This window comes from Stylophora pistillata, chromosome 2, assembly GCF_964205215.1.
Source record: "Stylophora pistillata chromosome 2, jaStyPist1.2, whole genome shotgun sequence".
Classification (NCBI taxonomy): domain Eukaryota; kingdom Metazoa; phylum Cnidaria; class Anthozoa; order Scleractinia; family Pocilloporidae; genus Stylophora; species Stylophora pistillata.
The window spans coordinates 54,953,788-54,979,877 of NC_142520.1; the positions used below are offsets into that span (position 1 = coordinate 54,953,788).

A 26,090-nucleotide genomic window follows, 5' to 3' on the forward strand; every position below is an offset into this window, starting at 1 on the left:
AAGACTCTTCTTCAGACTGGTTTTACCTGCGCGATCCTGACCAACCAGTATAAGACGCCCACGGTAAACTTTTACATATCCATCTTTTAAAGCCTCTTCGTAAGCCGACTGTGCTTTGCTTCCTTTTGCTCTTTTAGAGTCTAATTTAAAAAAAAAAAAAAGTTGTCATGATTGAGCCAAAGGAAAAAGTCTAATCAGAGGAAGTTGTAATTTATTTTTATAAATAAGAAACCTAAACAAACAGCAATTTTTGTTTTAATAAGTTATAAAAGAATCTGCAACAAGCTTAGAAGTAGGTAAGTAAATTTAATGATATGTCTACTGGGTATAAATTTAAAAACTATGATTGTATAGATACATAGAAAAGTCATTGCATTGCTGGGTTTGCTAAACATAAACACAATGACTATTTTAAACTAACTCAAAGAAATGAAACAGTAAAGAGTTTGATTAAAATGTGACTGATCAAACTAAACAAAGGCAATAACTGATGTCAATTCTGCCAAATGGTGTTTGGAAAACAGAAAGAAAAATCACATATTCCCAAAACGTAACAATTGATACATTCTAAAATATTACAAGGCCAGCATAAATTATGGTGTAACAATTATCAAAATTACTCCTGACCAGACAAGACAAAAGTTTTATTCCCAATAACCTAAACTCTCGTTTTAAAATCATATCAGTCCATAAATTCTGTATGATATAAGCTAAATGTTGTTGTACACTTAATAACTTCCAATAAGATAAAGCAAAAATTACAGTCACAACTATTCCCAGATGAGAAATGATTTGTAATAACCTTAATCTCCCTTAATTAAAATCAAATACATATAAAGTACAAATTACAACCGCAATTCCTACAACTGTGAAATGATCTGCAATAAACTTCTTAAATTCCAATCAACTAGAAAGCAAAAATTACAACTTACAATAATCCCTTACTGTAAAATGATTTGTAATAAACTTTATCCCTCCTCAACTCCCTATCAAATTATAGTACACTGTAGTACAACTTAAATTTCAATGTCAGCCAAGTTGTTAAAATAAACCTTTCAAAATATAACCAAACCTTCCAGTACAAATGTCATGTATTTCTAAAGTGATGCAAACTTTGTTCAATCATACAGTATAACTGTAAAAGCATTACTTCATATTCTTCTCAAGCTTTATTATGAAACTATTGTCAGCTGCCTGTAATTATCAGTAACAAGCAGCATAACCACTTGCAAGTCAACCATTAGAACCAATTTAGTAAATAATGCACATGTCACAACATTAATGTGAAGAGGAATTTCCTTTACTCACCTGGGACATCTGAATCTACTTCGTGAATCTTATCCTTTAGCTCCATAACACTTCTCATTCCTTCAACTGTAAAAGGATTCCCTCTCACATGCAAATATTCTAGTTTCTTCAGTTGTTTTATACCTGGACTCAACACAGTCAACTCGTTGTGACTCAGCCCCAGTCTCTCCAGCTCCACCATCTCCCCAATAGCATCAGGGATGGTGGTTAGCTTGTTATATGAGATGCTCAGCTCTCTGAGTTTCTTCAGCTGCTTTATAGCTGGACTCAACACAGTCAACTGGTTGTGACTCAGCACCAGTCTCTCCAGCTCCACCATCTCCCCAATAGTATCAGGGATGGTGGTTAGCTTGTTATATGAGATGTTCAGCTCTCTGAGTTTCTTCAGCTGTTTTATAGCAGGACTCAACACAGTCAACTTGTTGCCACTCAGCCCCAGTGTGTCCAGCTCCACCATCTCCCAAATAGCATCAGGGATGCTGGTTAGATTGTTATGTGAGATGTACAGCTTTCTGAGTTTCTTCAGCTGTTTTATAGCAGGACTCAACACAGTCAACTTGTTGCCACTCAGCCCCAGTGTGTCCAGCTCCACCATCTCCCAAATAGCATCAGGGATGCTGGTTAGATTGTTATCTGAGATGTTCAGCCATCTGAGTTTCTTCAGCTGTTTTATAGCTGGACTCAGCACAGTCAACTGGTTGTGATTCAGCCCCAGTCTCTCCAGCTCCACCACCTCCCCAATACCATCAGGGATGGTGGTTAGATTGCTATATGAGATGCTCAGCCATCTGAGTTTTTTCAGCTGAGTCAAACTTGTAGGGAATATGGACAGCTGGTTACTACTAACACGAAGTACCGTAAGATTGTTTAGCTTTCCGAGATTTTCAGGTATTGTTGTAAGTTTATTCAATGACAGGCAAAGATCCTCCAACTCAGTCAATTCAAACAAAGCTGCAGGCAATTCATGCAAACTTTGCCCACTGAGAACTAAAGTCTTTCTTCCCAAAAATGGAAACATCTTTCTTCTTAACTCTTCTTTAGAAAGAAATTCCATTTCATTCATGGGAAACTGTCACAACAAAAATAAAAGCTGTCATTAAAGGTGAGTAACTTAAACTAACTTGCTCTTGCATTATAACCATTGAACCAAAAATGGAAAAAATGAGGTTTATAATTTAACTTCTACTAAACCAAACTAATGAGTTATATTTTATTCCTCTAAGTACAATCTTTGGAAGCCATCCACCCTTCAGTGTTCTTTTAAACACTCTGAGTAAACACTGCTTATTTGTAAGAGCTCTAGTTATTTATTTTCATGTCAGACATTTTGACTTAAGTCTCACTGTACAATTCTTTTTGTCAAAAAATAAACTGCTTGCGTTATACATGTTAACAACAAGGCTATTACGAACAAGAAAATACTTGAATTTTAAAACAGAGTTCTCCTGACTCTTTAAAAACAACATGAAGATTACTTTTATTGTAAAGGTTAATATCTAACAGGAAAGAAATCATTAGTGCAAATCTATGGTTGGTTATGTTTGGATGTGATAACCTTTAACAGTTGTAATATAAACCAAAACATGAATGATTTCCAAGCTGAAAATATTCAAACCAAGTAGCTATTTCCAGACCTGTCACTTCATTTTATCCCCTGTTAATAATGTTTTCATTTCCAATTGACACAGAAAATTACTCAGAAGATGATCCTGATTCTTTAACAGAAACTGATTTCATAAGTCCTTCTCTCTGACATAAGTTATTGTTTGGAATACGAAAAAAAACAGAATAAGAGCCTTTTTGTGTTTAATTTTTTTTTGTTTTTTAATTCTTTTTTTTTTCTTTTTTTGAAGAGTTTGTCACCCAGCATGATGCTTTTGAGACAACAATTTTCAATTTATGATACATCTTGCATGAGATCTAGGTCAGCAAAAGTTGTTGTACACATTATGTCATGTAATGATGTGGTTGATGCAATAAACAATTTAATTACAAAGAGTAAGAAAACTGATAATAATTTTTTGTTTATGTTTAAAGTATAACTAAGAAGGGAACCAGCTTCACAAAGGTACATGATGAACTTGCTTGGAAGCCTCTCAGTATCAGGAGAGAACTTACATATAAGCCAATTTTACAAAATAGTCAAAAATCTTGCTCCACATTATTCAACTGAGCTATTGTGGCAGCCTAAACTGTCACACATATTTTTGAGTTAAAGCAAGAGAAACCTTCACTCAATTTCCTTATAGAATTCTACATTTCAAAAGTCTTTTTTTCCATCCATTATGACTGCATGGCTAGAATTGTCTGGACCTAGTTGTCCCAAACTCTGTATCTCTTCCCACAATCTAGCTGTTCGGCTTGTAGTAGACACTCCCTGACTCACAAGCTAGGTTCGATTTACATCACAATGCTTCTCACATGTCATGCAACCACGCATTGACGAGTAGATTTAAGGATGGGTCTAGTTAGTTGACTACTTTGATACTAATTGAGTCCGCATGAAAGTGGTTAATTTCGAGCTAATCGGGTGTGCATTTTATTGCGTGAACTTCACACTATTGGATTTTGAATGAATGCACTCAACTAGTCAGATTTGTTATGGTGAGTCTAAACTGTAATAATCAAAGCCATTGAATATATAGGTACAGGGAAGTATTTGTTGCTTTCATAAACAAGAGACAACTGGCCAAATACTGGAATTGAAATTTTTTGGCTTAAAATGCATATTACACGTATGCTGTGGTTTCTTTGTTTTGTCAAGAAAGATTGTTAGCGAATAACAAATATCTGAGTTCATCTACATCTATATAATTTTATTAAAGTTGGTAAAACCTTGAGGGGTATCACACCAACTATATATATAAAAAAAAAGAAAAACAAATTTTGAAAACTAGGAAACTATTAAAAAATATCTAGTTCAAAGGTTTCTAAAAAAAAACAAAGCAATCGTATTTTTTTGCCCTTCATGTAATCCAGCAATTTCTCAATAAAATGGGAGTGATATTTAAAGAGCTTTCCCTAATTTTTAGAAGATTTCGATTTCCACGAACGCATAGGGGGAGCTCAATTTCTTAGTCTTTAAATAACGGCTCACTTGTGCTAGAGGTTATTCCAAATCATGTGATCATGCATCTGAGAAATTACTGAATATCAACTGTATGCTTGCGCTCGACCATTCAAACCAAACATCTTCATGTTGAAATCAGGCAAATACCATGGAAATCAATGAGATTAACAACATCAATTCAAACAGGTTACGTCAAAAAAAATTTTGAACCGTGGAGTGTAATTTACCAAAGTATTCGGATCTGGGACGCCCAATGATAACGCAAGTATTTATAACATAACATAACATAACATTTATTAAGGAAGCTAGAACGCAAATGTAAAAAATACATCCTGAAAAGGGAAAATCGTGAAAATCGCGAGGTTAGCCCTGTATAAAAACAATTTCCCTTACTAAAAACATACAAAAGATAAAATTTAAAGGCTAGAGATTCAATAAATATTCAGTAAATATTCAAATAAATTTTAAGTCTACTCCTAAAAACCGACAATGATTCGGCGTGGACAATGTATCCTGGCAAGCTATACCATTTCCTCACAATCCGAATGAAGAAACAATATTTGTAACAATTACAAACTGCTCTTTTCAGATAAAGTTTATAGTTGTGGTTAGCTCTTGTACGCCTATTGGGAAACACAAAGAAATCTGGGAAAGAGAGGTGATCAATACCAAAAACTATCTTATAACATTTAACCAGAGATAGAAATTCTCTCCGCTTTTCTAGTGTTTGCCATTTTAGTAAGCTACAACGGTGTTCGTAATTCATTTCGCCTTGTTTCTGCCTTAAAGCTAGTCACGAAGCTCTTCGTTGAGCCCTTTCTAGAGCCATAATATCCTTAATCAAATATGGACTCCAAACAGGAGCCGCATACTCCAGTATGGGACTGACCAGTGATTTATAGAGCTGCGAAAACACGTACTGGCTATTAGTTCCGATGGACCACTTCATGATACCTAGTACCATATTTGCCTTGTTTACCATTGCAGATACATGCAAGCCCCAGGACAGGTCAGAAGAGATGGTTACTCCAAGGTCCTTAGTGTTCTCTACTGACCTAAATTGCCCCCCCAGCGACCCCAGCGAGTAAATTGGTTTAGTTTTATCCTTTCTATGTGTAATACGCATGACCTCGCATTTATCCAGATTGAAGTGCGTTTGCCATTTATTTGCCCATATATTCAATCGATCTAGGTCACTCTGCAGGGTAGGGATATCAACATCTGGCGAACTGATTGTTCGGTAGATTTTAGTATCATCTGCATAAATCTTAACAGTAGATGTCAAATCTGTTGAGATGTCATTTATGTAGATGATAAACAAAATAGGGCCAAGAATTGTTCCTTGGGGCACCCCGGACTTCACTGACATTCAATCCCAACACTTTCCTCTAATAACAACGCGTTGCATTCTGTTTGTCAAAAAATGTTTAAACCACTGCAGTAAAGGCCCATCTATGCCGTACCTTTTCAGCTTAAGCAATAAACACTCATGTGGTACACTATCAAAAGCTTTGGACATGTCTAGAAAGATAACATCAGTAGGTTTACAACAATTTCTAGCTTTAGCCCAGTCATCATAACAAGCTAACAACTGCAATAGAGTGGATTTACCGCTGAGATACGCGAATTGATTTGGGTTGAAAAGATTTTGATCAGACCAAAAATCAATGACTCGATTCCTCACCACCTTCTCCGCGATTTTGCATAAAATACACGTTAGTGAAATCTGACGATAGTTCTCTCTAAGATTCCTATTCCTTTTTCTGTACACCGGTGTAATATTGGCATTTTTCCACATTGTTGGTAGCTGACCCAGCGACAAAGATGTATTCAAAAGTAACGCTAACGGAGATGATAACACCTGACTACATTCTTTCAGAATCCGTGGCGATATATGCCATCTGGCCCTGGGGATATATAGATATTTAAACTTTTCAGCATTTTTTGTATCTCTTCAGGGGAACAATAAATGCTGCATAATTTCTGGTTAGTAACGTAATCAAAAACTGGAATGTTAGCTTGGTCCTCAACAGTAAATACAGACAAAAAATAATGGTTCATGCTATTTGCTATACTAATATCGTCATTTAGAAACTTATCGTTTACTTTCAAGGATAGTAGATCGCTTGATCCTTTTCTCTTGCATTTTACGTCATTCCAAAAAGGCTTTGGGCTAGTGTTCAATTTTAGCTCCTCAGTCAAATTGTTTATATACTGCTATCGCGCAGAGTTACATTTCTTTTTTAGCTGATTATTAAACTTACGATAAGTGACCCAGTGAGACTCCATAGACAATTTTTTAGCCCTCTTGTAGAGTAGTTTCTTTTTTTGGCAAAGTTTGATAAGGTTGTTGTCAATCCATGGTGCATTTGTGGATCTTATAACTTGGTGTTTTGGAATACACTCGTCAACAGCCAATAGTAGTAGATCCGACCATGCAGACCAAACAAGGTCGATGTTGTCTTCAAGAAAAGCACAGTGCAAAGGGATGTAATTCAAGAGATTCCAAAGATGTTCCCAATCTGCCTTTCTGAAGGAATAGGCCAATTTCCTGGACCTACGATACCCTCGAGGGGATCTCGATAGAAAAAAATTTATCGAGTTGTGATCGGAGAAAGGTTGACCAATCGTTAGGTCATGTACTAAGTCAGGTGAAGAAACAAGAACTAGGTCTAAGATGCTTTCCTCTCGAGTTGAGTCCTTGACTAGTTGGGTAAGGAAGTTGTCGTTAATAATTTTGCATAACAGGGTGGTGTGGTCTGAACTCCTTGAGGCACAGATAGTTTCCCAGTTTATTTCAGGCAAATTGAAGTCTCCCAAGAGTAGTAGGTCGGAGTTAGGTGTCGAAAGAACACTGTCTAGGGCTGTTTGCAGATCTAGAAGAGGATTAATGTCGCTTTTGGGTGGCCTATAAAAGACCCCCAAGTTAACTTTCCTGTTTCCTGAAACAAGATTATGTCTACTAAAAGTAATTCGGAATCACATAGAAGATCTTCTCTTTGGAACACTTTTACTGTATCCCGCGTAGCTATTAACACACCACCACCTTTACGGCCGTTGTGAGGACGGTCTCTTCTGAACACCGTGTAATTTGAAGGAAACAATTCGCTGTCTATCTTTGTTCTGTCTAAATGGGTTTCCGTGAAGACCATAATGTCATAACGATAAGTAGCAATTTCCAATTCCAACAGGACCGTCTTGTTAACTAAGCTTCTTGAATTAGCATAGAAGACGGATATATCAGGTTTGCGATGTCGATTTTTACAAGCCACGTTACCGTCATGATTCCGATGACTTACACGGCTCGGACCAGGATGAGGATGAATATCTCCATGGGAGCAAAGAATTTCAATATTGAACATCGCGGAGTGATTGCTGTAGTAGGGTATCCTACTTTTAGCAAAGGCCCTTTTCTTCGTTGTTCTTGTCACGACAGCAAGGTTCCCAAAATGGCGGACACAACACGACGGACTGAAGAACACATGGCCATTTCTTTGCTCGTTTTCTCGTAGAAAACCAAAAGAAACACTACAATCTGTATAGTCATATGGTTTCACCGTATGGTTTCGGAGCGATAAGAACAAGAACCATAAGTACCACAAGCAAATCAAAAGGATATTTAGCAGAGCAGCACTTTCACGTCCGAACATACATATTTAGTCTTTGACTTGCATAATTTCCTCGAAACTCTAAAGGAATCTCCCCTCAAAAGCTTCCCCTTCAACAGAAAAACTTATTTTATGATCAGCTCTTTCCTTTGCCTGTTAACCTGATATTTTTATTTCAAAGCCTCTGAAACAGAAGACAAATCGATGATCGCACTTTCGAATCGTAAAGAACATTTTGAATGTGAAAGAACACTATAAGCCCCTCACTGAGGAATGCTGCATACAAACGGTATCGCTCATCATTCTTAGTACAAGCGAGGATCCAAACTAAAAATTTCTTACCTGAAAAGAGGGTAAACTTGGCAGGAAACAGCGGCGAAATCTGTTATAAACTGTACACGGTGACTCTCAAGCTTAAAGTGAAATCTACGCCCATTATCGAACTTTCTCTCCAGTCATGGGAGGAAGCAAAGCTCTCCGAGTGAGGGAGGGTGGGAAAAGGTTTGGTCGCTTTGCCGGAGTGGGTGGTGGAGAGCTTCTATGAACTTCGCAGAGATTTTATTATCAGCAAAAATACAGGAAAGAGAAGAAAGGTGAGTTAAGTCGCACAGTCTTTTTTGTTCATCATCTCAAATGAGATTCTTACTGCCTAACGTCGTACAGAAAGTACGAACACCGTCTCCTGAACAACACGATCTCGTTCCCGAATGAAGGATTATCATAACTTCTCAAATGTGACAAAATGAAGTGTAATCATTCAACATCGAAATGACCGTGAGTCCAACGGTAGACTGGAGATACTAAGGTAGCGGAAGTCACAAAGTAAAAAATGGCGGCGAAGAAGGCGTTCAAGAACAAAGATGATCTCGATGCTCTGCTACACGAGGTAACAAGTTTGCTTGGAGAAAAAGAAATATCATGGAAGAGGAAAAAAAGGCCGGAGTGATTTGGAATTTTATAGGGACTCCACCACTGGTTTGAGGAAATACAAATCGGCCTCGCGAAAAAAGGTGACGAATACGTCGCTCTGCAGTGCAACAGAAGAAGGTGAATTTACAATATTTTTATCTTTTGCAACGCGATATCCCCCCTAAAATTAACGAATACAGTTAATTGTCAAAACGCCTTAAATTTACTAGAATGATTAATCCAATGTTCCAAACAAGCTGCTGGTCATGTTGCCTTAACAAAGCTCATGCAAGTTTTAATTGACTCAAACGTTATAGATTGCGATCCGAGTTTAGATTTGGGAGATAATGATGTATAACCTACATGTCATGAGATGTCACCACCATCAATTGTCAAGCGTAAGTTTTTTTGGGGAAAGAATGTTCTTTTATCCAAACACCTGCAATACAACTGTTTTTCACAACATCCCACTTTAATGTAGATCAATCACTTTAATGAGATCAATCGTTTCTCATGCAAAGGTAATGATAAATTGCTAATGATGGCTGGAAAAAATTGGGGTCCCTGTGCTCATTCGTGAGCTGTAGCCTTTTATCCATCTATAGATCTCAATATCAAGGCAAATCTTCTATATTAATTTTTCAATGTATGTGCACGAGCATGCGCGAATGATGCTATCAACTATCCGCAGTAAGGGTTGCACAAAATGTGAGGAATCACCTTAAGCTTATTTAATAAGGCATTCTTGGGACAACTTGATTTAATGAAGTAAGCGGGGAGTGTAAAGAAAGAGAGCTTATTTTTTATAGGGTTGTACATTTCATTTTCCATGTTGCCAGGTCTCAATCTTTGTTAGAAAGGAAGTTGGTGAAAGCACAGACTAACTGGCATTTAAAAGAAGCGGTGCTAAATTATTTTAAAAAATTATGGTCATGAATAGAAGAGTTGGAATGCACCAGTATCTATTGATGCACATTGTGACTAAATATTATTTTTGTTTCATAGAAGATGACCTCGAAGCTGCACTTGTGAAATGTGAAGAGGTTCGTTCCACATTTCAAATTGCATCTTCCAAAACTTGGGAAACACGGATGTCTAATTTGACCTCTAGTTGGGACAACATCAGGAAGTAGCTAAAGAGGCAGTCCTTAGCTGTGAGGGCCTCCCCTCTCCAGACATTTACAGCATTTGTTTGGAAGGCAAAGTCTGTATACGATTTATGGAGTGCCCAAAACAGTTTATGTGCCATTCATGCGGCGAAAAGGTTCACAAGTCTTTGCCTTTTCATGACAGAGATACATATGTAAATGGGTACTTTCATGCTATTCCCCCAACTGTTGGAGTTGATGGAAAAGGTTATCACCAAATAATAGGTAATCTCACAATATACAGTGTCCATTTTTTTAAATTATTATTTTCACTTCATATGCTTAATTATACATTTTTTTTAAACCAGCATATTCAAATTGAACTTAGCATAAGCAATTAAAGGTGGATGGAGACTCATTCAACAGGTATTAATTAGCTTTAAAGTCATAAGTGGTTTCTTAGAGAAATTTATGATGATGATGATTATGTTATATCACAATGCAAAACAACTTTTTTAATGTAGCTGTGCTTCTCTCTTGTCCTTAGATAAGTCTTTTCCAGTCCCTAATATATCAGATCAATGTTCAAGTTGTAAAGAGGCTGGCGTCATACAACAAGTTCCATCTTCTGGTTTCTTAATAATAGTTAATGAAAAAGGTAATAGTGTCTTTTTGCTTAAACTGTCCTGGATTTTTACTTATTTCCTGTATCTAATTATTAAGTGAATTAATAAAAGTAATATGGCTTGCTCTTTATCTCAAACTACTTTTTGATATGTCCTTTTTTGGTAATCAATTAGATTGTAATGCATCATAAGAAGAGACTCATTTTATTAAAATTTTAATTAATTTCACCTTGATTTATTACCTATAGCTATGGGAATTCCTAGTTGAAGCCATTTTACTGCACTTTAATGTTATCATTATTCATGAAGTGAATAATTTCTTTTTCAGGACGATATGATTTGAACAAAGTCAGAATCCAGTGTTCCAATTGCAACAGTATCATTCTATCCTGGTCTCTGATTGATGTTGTAGAAGCAGGGTTTTGGTGTGAGAGTTCCAGTGACACCAGTTATGTGTTTGACCAACAATTATTCAGGTTATGGGATTCAATCCAAAAAAGAATGCCTGGGACATCAGAAAGCTCCTTTATTCATGGACTTGAGGATGTATCAGTTATGAACGGAAGGGTATGCTTTTCTTTAGTTGAATTACGGTAATTTTATTTAATTTTCCACTTATGTTTCTGCATAATTTTTTGTACAGTAGTCTATTGAATGGTCAAAATTGTATTCTGACACATTCTTGCTTAACACCTATCTTTGAATTGTAATATTTTAGAGACAATGTAGCAAATGTATGGAGTTACAAGACTTGCCCTTGGCTCTGAAATAATAATCTGATTGTCTATAGATTTTTCACATATTTTTAAGTTTGGTGCTAGAACATTTCAATATAATTTTCAGGTTTTATACCTTGTTTGTTTGTTTTTTTTTGAGATTTTTGTGTACATAATGTGGTGGAAATCTTACTTTTGTGCTGTCTGCTGTACTTTATCTAGTATTTACTATTACTGACCTACCTAAATTGATATTTCTATTTTTTTTTCAGGCACCAACCATCAATCACAGCACATTTAGTAGATCTTTTAAAGGGTGGAAATTCTGCCAGTTTGAATTGGGTCATCTGCAAGGTCACAACTGGATTATTTGCCCTACATGTTCCATCTTTCAGCACTCCTGCCATGTTGATGGAAATATGAAACTGTATCGTTACAGTTCATCTGGAGGGTAGGTTTTATTCTAGAGGAAAGGTCTACACAGAACAATGTCAAAAACACCCAACATTTTATCAATGCTCATAAAACTTGTACAATAGAATGAAGGGTGCAAATTTTGTAAATTTTACTTTTATTAGTGACCTGAATACAAGTGACTGTTAGTTATTGCATTACTTATATTTTAATTTGGTGTGTTTTGTTGAGTTTATTTATATTACAAAGATATATAAAGTTGAGGTTTAATCATTAGGTTAGGCACAATAGTAACTGTTATCATCCATTGTCTTTAATGATATGCAGTTATATCATGAAAAAAATGATACATTTTAGCCAGTTATAATTGTCTTCTTCTACAGACAAAGGAGGCAATCATATTATGAAGATCTTTTTATTGCCAACAAGGGGGATGTTGATAGTCACATGAACAAAGTATGCAAAGCAGTCCAAATCTAAGGTGTGTATATATGCAGTTTTATTGCGATCATTTTATACTAAGTTTATAGCCTCTTGGCAAGCTGTGACAAGTTTCTATATTGGTAGGATTGCATGAAATTTTGACTTTTCTGTTACAGTATTAATAGTTATTAAATGCTGCAACTAGGAACAAGACAATATATGTGGGAGGTATCACATTGGTAGGCTGCTTCTAATTAGGGTAGGAAGACAGCCGAACTAGATGAGACAGGACTTGAGATCGCAGGCTGCCGCCATGGTTTGGCACAGTGGGCAGTGAATATGGTGTAAAACATTTTGTAGATTTTTTACTATCCAGGGGTACAGTATGAACAATGGAGATCCATTGGCATTCAACTTAAGGCAATTAGAAAACAATGAGGACTGACAAATTAGAATCAAATTCAGACTTGTAACGAGACCTTAATCAGTCAGGTACTTCAGTTTAGTTAATTGAAGTTATAGACATTCAACTGAAAGGTAAGTTATTCATATCTTTTAGATCGTGAGGAGCTCATTACTGAGCATGCTATTGCTTGGAATCAAAGAAAAATCAATGGCATGGTACTGAGTCTGTCAAGACGATACACACAGGTCAGTATTTATGCAATATTACTATTGCTAAATAGCTATTAAACAGACAAAATTATGTTACCATTTCTACTCACGCTTTATCTTATTTAGACTCGTCCAAACAGCATGCACACCTCCGCAAAAAGATTTCTTCAAACACGAATAAGCAGTCTTCCCTAATAGATAAGTACAATCAAGAGAAAGAAGGCAATGAAGCTTTGCAAGGTACTGTCTCTGAAGTTATGAAGGGGAATTTCCCATGGGGAAACACAACAGGTAAACTTTGTGAATTTTAGTACTCAATTCAACTTGTCTCTTTTGTTGAGTATTTCAGCTTGTAGCTGTCATTTTTGTTCTAAGTATATTTTCATTCTATCATTGATAAAGTATTTTCTTGTACATTGTACAACTTACTAATTTTATATAAGATAAAACACACTTGTGATACGGGGTAGCTTAGTAGCTACGGTCATTGTGTTGGTGTCTTAAGAAAGACACTATGCTCCAGCACTGCCCCTCTCAAGAAAATTGTACCAGCAAACTGTTCATAACTTCTAATAGATCAGGCCTCTTCCGAGGTGTTGGGTTTTTTCCTACTTCTGTCTAACCTGAGCATGCAGGGAATTAATATCAAGAACAACAACAACAACAGCAACAACAACAAGCCGCTTATTTTCTTTACTTTTAAAACGTTATTTTGCAAATAGTAAATGCTAATCTAGGCGGGCCATTGATTGCTTATGCATAAAACTAGATCAATTAAATAACATTAATAACAATTAAGATTTAGTTACATGTGTAATATTATAATAGTTTCTGCATATTAAGATTGCTAAAACAAAATGAGGGGAGAATAATGAGAGGAGAATAATGAGAGGAGAATAATGAGAGAAGACACTGATTTTAATTACTTAAAGTTTCCTGTTCTTGAATAATCTCGTGTTTAATAAGAAAGGAATTTTCTTTGTCCAGCATTCGTGGTTATTCATTTTTAATTCTAGCTTTGAAAGACTTTTTGGGTAGCTCTCTTAGATTGCGTGGTATCTCATTCCAACAACTGGTACCAGTTATTGGGAATGCATTGTTTTTGTAATTCAAGTCAGTTTTCATTCGTCCATATAGGTACACCAATGAGAATCAAGAAAGTCGTCGTTGAAAAACATGAAGTGATCACGAGATGGGATGAAGAAATTACTCTCGTAAAAAATGAGATGGCAAACTTTGTAGCGTTCTACGTGGATGTTACTATTCCTCGGCTTGAAAGGATTGTTGTGGAGTTACAGGATAAGTTAGCACGTGAGCATGTCATAACCATTAGTCTTTCCTGTTCTTAACATTAACAGTTTGCTGTTAATAGAAAATAATCTTGATAAAGCATTCTTGTTCTTTTTCCCTGTCAAGATCCTAAAAGCAGTTCAGACGTACCACATGACAACAACGAAGCATCTTTGCAACCCGAGATGGAAGAAAATGTAATTACCTTTATCTTTGTGTTTACTTATTTACTTATTTATTTATCTACGTACGTACTTATTTATTTATTTATTTAGTTTTCACACTATCCTTTGCTTCACAACTGCAGTACATTTCTTACTCTTTTGCAATACATTGTGCACTCTTTTACAATAATGTGCTTACACTTTGCTTTACACTACTCTGCGTCCATGGCATACCACGCAAACATTCAGACACACTATGTAAAAGTAACGTAGCATCAATATTTCTCTCTGCGACACCCTCTTTCTTTTCGTGTGTCTAGGAGATGAGGTACAGAAGTAGTTCAATGAGTGTGGTGGTTCTTCAAGGAAAGTTGAGTTGTACCAAAAAGGGAATTGCCTTTTGCAAGAGTCAGATTTGTTCTGCAGCTACCAAGTTCAAAGCTGCATTGTGGTAGTGACTATTTTCTATTAGGCCTTGGGATTGGTACCAACTGACAAAGTCCAGTTGCGTCCTTATAACTCACTCTTGAAATTTTCACTAAGTCCAGCATATAAAAAATTTTTAAAAAATCTTTATTCGTTAGAGTTGAGAGCTAAAATTTTCAGAGAGGATTTGCAGGGTTATTATCATAACGTGTAGCAATTCTCTCATTATTTTAACAAGCATTTTTGATTTTAGAGCTGTTTTAGTTCTACCACTCCCCTTGTGGTCATATGTCCTCTTTATCTGAACCTTCTGGCTTCCAGCGCCTGCCCACATAAGGGTTAGGAAACTTGAAATATACCAAATTGTTGCTCTATTAAAGAGCTTTCTAATGGTATATAATATGTTGTTGCTTATTAAAATGCCACGTCAAAAATGTGCAATAACCTAGTTGTCAATTTCCCCTCCTCTCCTGGAAGTCTTTCTCCTTTTTTGAGCTTTTTACACACATCGTAACTCTCTGGAAATGTTATGAAATAACTTGATACTTACAGCAACAATATATTAGACTCTCTTCTATAAGTGACAAAAATTTCGTGGCTTAACCATGACTGGTCAGGCCAATGCAAAATATCCAAGATGACGGACATGAAAAGGGGTGCTCTCATGGGAACTGCTATAACTTCTTAACCTGGCAAGTTGGCTATAATTAACCTTACTCGGAGCCTAGAGCATTTTGCTTAACTTTGCATTTTAGACCCAGACTGATTGGAACCCAGACATACCAAAATAGACTGACTTCACAGCCGTGATCTGGAAACCCTTCGCAATTTGGGCTGTCTTAATTAACATTGAAGAGAGCTAAAATTTTTTGAAGACTGAATAACAATATTTTGAACACCGAAAGTATAACTTTGACGTTTGAGAGGTTGAAGTAAAGGTCTGTCAACATGAGCGGTCTTGTGTAAGAAAATTGTCTAGGATAAAAACAAAGTAGCCTCAATTTGGCAAAAAAACATATCCATTATTATTAAAAACTGGATCATTGGATAATGGAATTCAAGACTTTTTATTGGCTTAGCTATTATGGTATATGAGCCAAGATACCATAATCTAATATCTGTACATAGTAACATCGGGTTTCTTCTTACAAAATAAAGTCGAGAAGATTTGTCTGTCTTGGGCGCGTTTTTTTTTTAATAAAACAATTATTCCACTCGCGCCTCGTTGGCTATCTATCATCTCATATCCAACGCGCACTCGTGGAATAATTGTTAATTATTAAAAACTGGATCATTGGATAATGCAATTCAAGACTTTTTATTGGCTTAGCCATTATGGCATATTAGCCAATATACCATAATCTACAAATATGGTAAGTGTACGCGTCAACTTAAAATCAAAAGGGAGCTAAAAAATCCGGTTTCTTCTTACAAAATAATTTCCTGGGGGTGTTTTTAATAAAACAATTATTCCACTCGCGCTTGTTAGATATGAGATGATTATAGCCAATTCGGCACTACGCACCGAATTGGCTGTCTATCATCTCATATCCAACGCGCACTTGTGGAATAAGTGTTAAATATTTGTCCTTGGACACCATTTCTTCCTCATGGAGTCGTTTTCTCCGAGCGTCGCACTCGGAAAACCATTCCCTTCTTGGAACGGATAATTTCCGTTGACAAATATTAGTGCAAATCTTCCTGAAAATGGGCGTTGTTTATATGTTGCATTTTTGATTATGCATCCCGAACCTAACAGATCCCCGTCAAATGATAGCAATTATTTACAACCTATGCGCCAATAACTGCGTCACGTATTTTCTCTTGTGCAGTTCAAAGGCAGTATATCTAGGTCAAATGCTGGCAAAATATCTATGGTAGAAAAGAGACTGTTAATGAACAGGCTTTTCTGTGAATTAGCTACAGCGTTAATTGTTTTCCATCAGACACAAACCAAATGCTGTGTATCGAGGCTTGATGAATGACCAAAAACGCTATTAAAAGGGCTTTTTGGTTTGTGTGCGAGTTGGAATCCCTATTCCCGGAGATGTACACAAGCAATCACTACTTCACTGCTCAAGACCCTCTTTTTAATCGAGCTTTACTCATTTGTCGCTAACATTTTTTGATCTGTGGTATGCACGTAACACTACTTTGTCTCCCGCGATATACTTTTCGCACCTAAACAGGTTGGAAATAGGTAAGACAAAGAACATCCCTTTCTGTAGATGACTGTTCTCTTCAGGATCGCCCAAAATTACTGGTGCTGGCACAGTTGGCTTTTTTTATGTAAGTCATTAAAACACAAGCAAACCCTCTTTCAATTTTGTGGCGATTAAGCGTCACACGATTTTTGTCTACAATACCAACAGAGAGAATCTCGCCATCAACAACATAAACCACTCCATTACCCTCCTTTGCTGCTACTTGCCCATCCTCAGCGTCACCTACCAGACTCCCCACTGCTATTTGTCGCTGTGTTCACATCAGTCACTTGGGTACACCCAGCTCCACTTGACTGACATGCATTGCCACCTGAGGCACCAGCCACCTCACCACGACACGCACTACCTGCCTGGCTCCCATTGCCAATTGCTGCACCCCCACTTCAGCCACTTGCCCACACCCAGCACCGACATTCCCACCAGCCATCTGCCTATGACCCGCACCACCTGCCTGACTCTTCTTACCAATTGCTGCACCTTCCATTCTAGCCATTTGCCCATACCCATGCCTTGTGCTATATGTCTGACTCCCATTGCCAATTGCTGCACCTCCCACACCAGCCATTTGTCCACACCCAGCACCAACACCCACACTGGCCAACTGCCCATGCCCCACACCACCTGCCTGACACCCATCTAGTCCCCCAGTCTGATCTGCTGGATTTTCTGTGGTACCATTCCCACCTTCTGGTGCTATACCAGTACAAATTACGGACATTGTATCATTTCCAAAACTGAGAGTAACTGATGGATCGTCAGGGTCATCATCCACGGTATTATCACTGCCATGAACGTCTACACAGAAAAACAACGTTTAAAGTATAAGTAATTTTCCAAAAAAATCTAAACTAAATTCAGTTTGTACATTTTGTTCATCTTAACGTGAAAATTTGTTACCTTTTCTGTGTTGGTCAGCATTGTAAGGGACAATACTATAAAAAATTGCAAGACACTCCTATACCTCCTTTAGAAAATCAGTTGAATAGGACATGACATGTAAGACTTGCAACCCCAGATCTCAAGGACTTTTCTTATTACTGGGATCTATCATTATTATCAATATCATTATTTTTATCATTATTGCTATTTTTACTTACCTTTGGCAAATTGTTTGAAGAGCTTTGTGGTTACTCGACCATATTTTGATGCATTGCTTTTATCTGACCCCACAAATTTTAGACCAGCACCGGGCGTGCCATAAGTATGTACAGATGTACCAGTACCATGTTTATTGAAGTACAAAACAACAACATCCCAGCCATGATGTTGATATAAAACATTTGACTGAAAAACAAACAACATGAAATATTCTCATTAGAATTTCTGAATATATATCACATTGCAGCAAATAAATTAAGGTCATAGGAAGTAGAATAGAGAGTTACAAGCCTTCCAGTTATAGCAAATAAACTATAGATAATTTATAATAAATTTAGTATTCATTTGTGATCACAGGTGTAGCCTTTAAATACTCCACTGATAGGAACAAAGAGTGTGAGTGTGCGAGTGATTATGATCACAGGTGATTAATAAATAGTTACAATCAGCAAATACAAATTTTCACTCGGGCAACTTTAACTACATTATTTTATTTAAATTATAGTTGACAATTATGGCCTCTTATTAAAAAAGAAAAATTAACTTACTATAGAAGGTTTGGTAATTAGGCGAAGGTAACTTTGTCTGAGAAAATGTTACAGGGGTCAAGGAAAAGTGTCTGTTGTTCATTTAACAGGTGTCTGTATTAGGCAGGCAAATGTACATAAATGTTGTAGTTTTCACCCAGAAAAACAAAATAGTTGAACATGTATTAAAACTGTCTTGTATCAAGGGCGGGGTTCTGCTGAAAAGGTGATTTGATATTATTATCTTAAAATATCCAAATTTAATATTACTATCATTTACATTTCCACAGTATTCAAAATCTATAAAGACCCCTTAATTACGTTATGAAGTGGGGGAGGGGAGGGGGGGAGTTAAACAGTTCTCACTCAAAAACAACATACTTCATTGAAATGTAAATTATTATTTTAATAATCTATGAAACAAACAGAAATAAAAGCATTTAATCTAAATAACCATTTAAGCATTTAATCTGAATAACCTAAATAACCTTTAAATGTAAGCTAGATATTCATACCTTGAATGGTCTTTTAGTTGGCCTAAAAACCTCTTCAGAATTTAAATCTGAAATTAAAGAAAATTACATACATGTGATGTTCCTAATCGTTTTCAAAAAAAGTTCCTTGGCATCTTCATATTGGTATATTAATTACTTTAAATGGTGCCTGTAAAAGCACTCTATACAGTACAGGGAGCTTAAACCAGATTGGGCCTAAATTCAAAATCTGAAGTTAAAAACCCAACTAATGATTGCAATTTCTTGTTGCTGTCAATAATAATTATGGCAACAGCTAACAAACCTTGAAAAACAGAAAGAAGCAAATTAGATCGAAAACTACTAGTCACAACTGACAGATGTGACCTTTTGACCTGGTTGAAGTGAAGCTTTGTTTCCAGAGAGGTCTGCTAGCTAAGATAATTGTCAGCGGTGAAAAATGTAACCATTGTTTTAGGTCTGAATTTCAGAGTATGCAAAATATGTTATTGAAAACTGCAATATAAAGTGTAGCACAGAACCCCTGTGTAATTTAAAGAGTTCCTCAAATTGCCTATATTCCAGATGGCCAGACTGCAAACCAAAAAAACTTCCATGAAGGAGGCATTGAAGGAATATTTCCTGGCACAACACAACATGTCAGACGGAGGTGACCTGCAAATCATTAGCATTATATCTAGGAGATAAGGAGTTGTGAGCAGTATTACTAAGCCACTTCAAGCTACCAAAACTGAGATTAATAGCTCATTTAATAGCTCATGAAATTTGGCCTGACTACAGAGCTCTTTACCAACCCATTGTAACAAAGATTACCAAAGTTTCTGACCACATTTCAGACAATGAAAACAATGTAATATGAACCCTAGCAAATTTGTTGTAACAATTACCCAGCTAGTAAATAGAATAGAAATAACACAAAAAAATTACCATGTCATTGCAGGGATTTAATTTGGCCTTGTCTACCCTAATTGAGTTTTCATTGACGCATTTCTGTCTGACATTGTCCACACTAGTAGTGATACTTTTTTGTAGGTTAAAATTAAACCAGGCATATTGGTTACTTTGCGTTTTGGTTACATTATTGGTTACTTTATGTCATGTGTTGCAAAATCACAGGACAGTTATATGCAATAACCCCTGTCCGTGTTGATATTTATCCTCCAATTTTTTCTGTGAAATAGAAACATAGTCAACACAAGGGTTTCAACTTTTCCGTTGTCCTATTTACATGGAAGGAAACCAAACTCTTTTTTTTTTTGCTTGCGTTAATCACGTGCATTCGCCATCAGATCACCACTAGCTTTTTTACTGTGTTTATGCACAGTTTAATTGCGATGTGAAAATTAATGGGAGGGTTATAAAATAAATAAACCTCACTCTGGCTTGCTGGTATGTTGGCTGATAATGTTCTTGGCTGGGGGATTGCCCTCATAATTTCATATTTGCCCTCGAAGCTTTGCTTCTCGGCCAAATATTCATTTTTCGGACAATCTCTTAGCTGTGGACATTATCAGCCAACATACCAGCAACCTGAAGAGGTTTATTTACTAAATATACCCCATTCGATTTTATATCCATTGCCCAATTTTATACACTTGATCAGCAGGGATTTGCTAAAGCAAAGGCATAGAAAAAACCAATTTTATAGACAAGACAAAAGAAACGAACAAAGTAAAATTTTTAGGTCCAACTTTTTAATAAAATCTGAGTATCTTTTTGAACAGTGTTAAAAAGATACACCTTCTTGGCCAACTGTCAATTCTTTAGTAATTTGAATATATCAACAAAGTTGAAATGGTAAATTGGCCACCATTACGATTATAAAAGGTGACGTTTTGAGCGTTAGCCCTTCGTCGGAACGAATAGAGGAATTGTGGGTTGTGTGTGCTTTTAAAGGCAGAAAAAGGAGCTACGTGATTGGTGGGAACATGGCAACGAGAAAAATTTGTTCGTGTTTTTCTCATTGCCATGTTCCCACCAATCACGTAGCTCCTTTTACACATAAGGACAACATTTAATGGCTTTGCCATTTTCCAAGTTAAAAATGATGTCCAGAGTATTGAAAATATTTGGTTATATCAACTATGTTGAAATTGTAAATTGGCCACTGTAATGAGTAAAAAAGCTGACGGTTCGAGTGTTGGCCCTTCGTCATTCGCTCTGACTAAGGGCCAACGCTAGAAACGTCAGCTTTTTTACTAGTTACAGTGGCCAATTTACAATTTCAACTTAGTTGACATAACCAAATCACCTTGTTACCCCCACCAACGCAGCACCACAGTTTCTTTTGAAACTTTCAGCCTTTATTGAAAATATTGGCAAACATAGCCCTATCACTCATGCATCAGGGTGGAGAAAGATGGAAATTGCATTGATGAAAACAATATATTAGCTCATGGCCTTTTATTTAATTAACTTTAAACCCCTTGCTCAAATTGACAGCTTTCCCACGTGTGCAACTATTAGCGTACGAATGACGCCGAAGTATCGGCCGCGCTTAAAAGGAGATGGTATTCTATATATCTATAGAAAACATATGGACAACTGATCAAACAAAATTCGAAAATATGTTCAAAGAATACAAAAGCCATAACGTTGACAACCTCAGTGTAATTTTTGCGGCGACTATTTTGGCGACCCCAGTCGAGAAGAAACCGGCAGATGAAACCATCGACTGCAAGTTAAGCATTTGAGAATTTCATGTATTTCTCTAGCATTACCAGGGCACTCTAAACTTTCATTTTGTTGAGAACCTTTAAGCTGAATGTTAATTGGAAAATTGGAATGCTTGAAAAATATATGTATCATTCGCAATCACGTACTCATGAATATTCACAAGCATCTTAGTCTGCACAATTCATAACTTATACTAAAACAATGTTTACTTACCTACCACAACAGCGGACGCCATGAATCAAAATAATAACCCGAAAAAAGCGAGGAAAGCGAAACACAAGTGACCGAATAGGGCACCTACGACAGCACCGAAGAAATCGAAATCACCCGGGAAAATCATCTCTCTTTGGATCTGGTGCCCAGGGTTCACTGGCTTCACGGTCATCTCGATGTTGAATGATTACACTTCATTTTGTCACATTTGAGAAGTTATGGTAATCCTTCATTCGGGGATGAGATCGTGTTGGGCAAGTCTGGTAACAGTAATTTATTCAGCGGAATCAGATAAACTCCTTGGCTGTGGAAGAAATAATTTAATGATAGACGAACAGGTTAATAAATAAATGAAACCAGACCCCAAATATATTGTCCTCTTTCTGATACGCCCCTCCGTAAACTATATTTTACCTTGTGGTGAGCGATAGAAATAAGAAATAACTTGATAACTTACTTATCAGCTTTATTACATATTTACATCACTACCTAACTATCACATTGGATTAATTGACAAAGTAATGATACTACGACAAATTCTGTTGTTTTTTTTTTTTCTTTCTTTCTACATGGTTCAAGAGAACGTCCTGTACTCTTTGTATTTTGTAATCAATTTGTTGAATTTATAATCAGGGAATGAGGATTCTACTCATGATCTCAGAATTTGTAGAGGATGTTTCAATGCTGATAAGGAAGCCAAGACAATGTTTTGATAGCCTATGAGGAGACCTTCAATGGTAGCGCTTCTGTTCAAGCAATTCTTCGAAAATATGAGACCTTGAGCGAAGCCCGCTCCCGGTGAGAAATGATCAATAGGATTAATTGACCACACGTCCGAAAATGATTGTTGTGATCATTCGGCAAGTAATTCATGGCAGTCTCCATATAGACTCCCTGTTGCCCATTCTCCCTGTGTACCCTGTGTACCCTGTGTACCCTGTGTACCCTGTGTACCCATGTGTACCCTGTGTACCCTGTGTACCCTGTGTACCCATGTGTACCCTGTGTACCCTGTGTACCCCGTGTACCCTGTGTACCCTGTGTACCCTGTGTACCCATGTGTACCCTGTGTACCCTGTGTACCCATGTGTACCCTGTGTACCCATGTGTACCCTGTGTACCCTGTGTACCCTGTGTACCCTGTGTACCCATGTGTACCCTGTGTACCCCGTGTACCCTGTGTACCCCGTGTACCCTGTGTACCCTGTGTACCCATGTGTACCCTGTGTACCCTGTGTACCCTGTGTACCCCGTGTACCCTGTGTACCCTGTGTACCCATGTGTACCCTGTGTACCCCGTGTACCCCGTGTACCCCGTGTACCCTGTGTACCCTGTGTACCCATGTGTACCCTGTGTACCCTGTGTACCCTGTGTACCCCGTGTACCCTGTGTACCCCGTGTACCCCGTGTACCCATGTGTACCCTGTGTACCCTGTGTACCCTGTGTACCCTGTGTACCCCGTGTACCCTGTGTACCCTGTGTACCCTGTGTACCCTGTGTACCCTGTGTACCCCGTGTACCCCGTGTACCCCGTGTACCCTGTGTACCCGTGTGTACCCTGTGTACCCTGTGTACCCGTGTGCACCCGTGTGTACCCTGTGTACCCTGTGTACCCCGTGTACCCAGTGTATCCGTGTGTACCCTGTGTACCCTGTGTACCCTGTGTACCCGTGTGTACCCTGTGTACCCTGTGTACCCGTGTGTACCCTGTGTACCCTGTGTACCCGTGTGTACCCGTGTGTACCCTGTGTACCCTGTGTACACTGTGTACCCTGTGTACCCGTGTGTACCCTGTGTACCCTGTGTACCCTGTGTACCCCTGTGTACCCCTGTGTACCCGTGTTTACCCATGTGTACCCTGTGTACCCTGTGTACCCTGTGTACCCTGCATACAGGGTACATGGCATACAGGGTACACTTGGGTATACATGAATATACTTGGGTATACATGAATATAGAGGGTGTACAGAGTACACAAGGTAGACAGGGTATACGAGGTATACAAGGATATACATGATATACATGGGTACAAAGTGTATAATGGGTAAACATGGTACACAGGGTAAACAGGGTACACATAGGTACACAGGATACACAGGGTACACATGGGTACATAGGGTACACAGGGTACACATGGGTACACATAGGTACACAGGATACAGAGGGTACACATGGGTACACAGGGTACACAGGGTACACAGGGTACAAAGGGTACACACGGGTACACAGGGTACACAGGGTACAAAGGGTACACAGGGTACACATGGGTACACATGGGTACGCATGGGTACACATGGGTACACATGGGTACACATAGTACACAGGGTACACAGGGTACACAGGGTACACACGGGTACACAGGGTACACAGGGTACACATGGGTACACAGGGTACACAGGGGTGCACAGGGGTACACAGGGTACACACGGGTACACAGGGTACACAGGGTACACATGGGTACACAGGGTACACAGGGTACACAGGGAGAATGGGTAACAGGGAGTCTATATGGAGACTGGGTAACAGGGAGTCTATATGGATGTACCGTTGCACTTATGTCCTCTTGTTGTAGATATGTGTACCGTTGCACTTATGTCCTCTTGTTGTAGATATGTCCTCTGACGTAATGTGATACAATGGCCAATCACATCCTGTGATCTATAGAGCGACACGCGGCTTGGGACTGGTTAAGAGATTCCGTTGCAGTCATGTCTTCAAGCAAAAGTGCACATTCAAGGGGGTCGGGATAAGTAAAAAATTTGACACGTATGAGCAACTTCCAACTGATCTCAGGAAAACACGCTGTTCGCAATCTCTCACAGTACTTTCCTTGAAGTTCTATCACTCCTTCGTTAACGCCGTGTGATCGCATCGTTCTACTAATCTAAACGTCTTAAACGTGGAAGAGCAACTTGCTATGTAAATAACAAAGCGACTTTTGACCAAAGGATGCGTTATTGTTGACGCTTCATTTGCAGTCTTGCTTTATTTTTACAGACGTCATTGTTCGACTTGCGACTTCAATGACAACATTTTACCCATATCACAATTGTTTTATTTTCTTGAATAGTTGAAGATCGTAGATTATGGTTCGTTGGCATAAAATTATATATTTTTGACGCTTCGCTGATCTACCTGAGGTAAGATCGACTGAGAGGTCAAAGTTCTCATAATTTGCCTGCGTCACGAAGTCTTCCTTCAATCACAGAAGTTTGGCCTTCAGTTGATTATTTCGAATATCGGAGGTTTTTGCTGTATGGCAAAAATCTGAAGTAGTAGATTGTGAAATTTGAAAGAGTAGATTGTGATGTGATTTTATTACGGTTCCGCTGATTTTAGCTGAACTTTCTTTAGTTCCGTCTCTAAATTTCATTACGGTCCGGTTCCGCTGTTTTAAGCTGCTCTTTTTTTGAGTACTGTTTCTAAATTATTGTCGGATTTGTTGTACTTTTGGGTGGATTTCTCATAGTTTACCCCGTTTACGACAAATTCACGTAATGATCAAATCGAAAATCGGGTAAAGATGGCTATGGCAAGTCATTAGGATATATTCCACCTCAAGGACCTTAAGGATGAATTTCACAGAATTTACCCCGCTTTCCTAGAATTCGCTGATCAAATGGAAAAACCAGGTAAAGGGGATGGCACATGGAAACTTAGCGTGTTAGCCACTTAACGATGAATTCGTAGAATTTATCCCGTTTTTTCTAGAATTCATAAAAAAATGGAAAATCGGGTTAAAGGTATGGCAACTTGTGAGCTAATTAATTCGGAGGATGAACGCTTGGACTTCACCCCGTTATTTGTCAAATTCACTGAAAAAAAAATTGGAAATTCGGGATAAAGATAGCATGTGGGTACTTTGGGTATTATTCACATGTAACATGAAGGCTCAGAATTTACCCCGTTTTTCTCGAATTCGATCGGTGATCAAATGGAAAATCGGGGTAAAGATGGCATATGGGAACTTAGCGTGTTAGCCACTTGCGGATGAATTCGCAGAATTAATCCCGTTTCTCCTAAATTCATTGAAAAAAGAAATGGAAAATCGGGTTGAAGACTCGATATAGCAACTTGGGATCTATTTCATCAGGGAGGATGGATTCTTAGATTTTACCCCGTTTTCCTAGAATTTGAATAAGTAAAGATTTGGTAAAACATTTGACAATGAAAAACTGCGATAAAATATTATAGAGCA

General features: G+C 37.7%; 3 protein-coding genes and 1 pseudogene across 11 annotated transcripts in view; 2 read left to right on the forward strand and 2 right to left on the reverse strand.

Annotated features, from left to right (window-relative positions):
- LOC148740453 (uncharacterized) overlaps positions 1-2,457 on the reverse strand; it is a 43,321-nt gene extending 40,864 nt beyond the window's left edge. For 4 of the 5 annotated variants that reach the window (XR_015997104.1, XM_088750449.1, XM_088750448.1 and 1 more), the window contains exon 1: positions 1,309-2,452. Coding sequence is in view for 4 of the 5 variants with exons in the window: in XM_088750449.1 (XP_088606575.1) it covers positions 1,309-2,371 (1,063 nt within the window). In the remaining variant the exon portion in view is untranslated. Of the gene's footprint in view, positions 1-1,308 lie in introns of all 5 variants that reach the window. The other variant, XM_088750450.1, reaches the window with a different exon arrangement.
- Positions 2,458-8,552: 6,095 nt separating this feature from the next.
- Positions 8,553-12,607, forward strand: LOC148740456 (uncharacterized; annotated as a pseudogene). Its single transcript, XR_015996850.1, has 8 exons — positions 8,553-9,033; positions 9,213-9,293; positions 9,901-10,268; positions 10,531-10,641; positions 10,938-11,176; positions 11,598-11,776; positions 12,123-12,220; positions 12,539-12,607. The product of XR_015996850.1 is annotated as an uncharacterized LOC148740456 (transcript).
- Positions 12,608-12,717: 110 nt separating this feature from the next.
- On the forward strand, positions 12,718-22,251 carry LOC148740457 (uncharacterized). 3 transcript variants are annotated; one of them, XM_088750637.1, is made up of 5 exons: positions 12,718-12,813; positions 12,904-13,068; positions 13,915-14,088; positions 14,194-14,264; positions 21,903-22,251. In XM_088750637.1, exons 2-5 carry the CDS (start codon positions 13,035-13,037, stop codon positions 21,912-21,914), a joined length of 291 nt encoding a protein of 96 aa, XP_088606763.1. In that variant the 5' UTR covers positions 12,718-12,813; positions 12,904-13,034; the 3' UTR covers positions 21,915-22,251. The 3 variants fall into 3 exon arrangements, with proteins under 3 accessions (XP_088606763.1, XP_088606762.1, XP_088606761.1); XM_088750636.1 differs by lacking the exon at positions 21,903-22,251 and adding an exon at positions 19,566-20,061; XM_088750635.1 differs by lacking the exon at positions 21,903-22,251 and adding an exon at positions 14,552-15,833.
- Positions 16,739-22,022, reverse strand: LOC148740458 (uncharacterized). Of its 2 annotated transcripts, none has more exons than XM_088750590.1 (4): positions 21,891-22,022; positions 19,023-19,069; positions 18,106-18,166; positions 16,739-17,677 (listed from the first exon to the last, which is right to left on the reverse strand). In XM_088750590.1, the coding sequence occupies exons 1-4, from the start codon at positions 21,910-21,912 to the stop codon at positions 17,148-17,150; spliced, it is 660 nt and encodes a 219-aa protein (XP_088606716.1). In that variant the 5' UTR covers positions 21,913-22,022; the 3' UTR covers positions 16,739-17,147. The 2 variants fall into 2 exon arrangements, with proteins under 2 accessions (XP_088606716.1, XP_088606715.1); XM_088750589.1 differs by having other exon boundaries at positions 17,980-18,166.
- Positions 22,252-26,090: the final 3,839 nt, after the last annotated feature.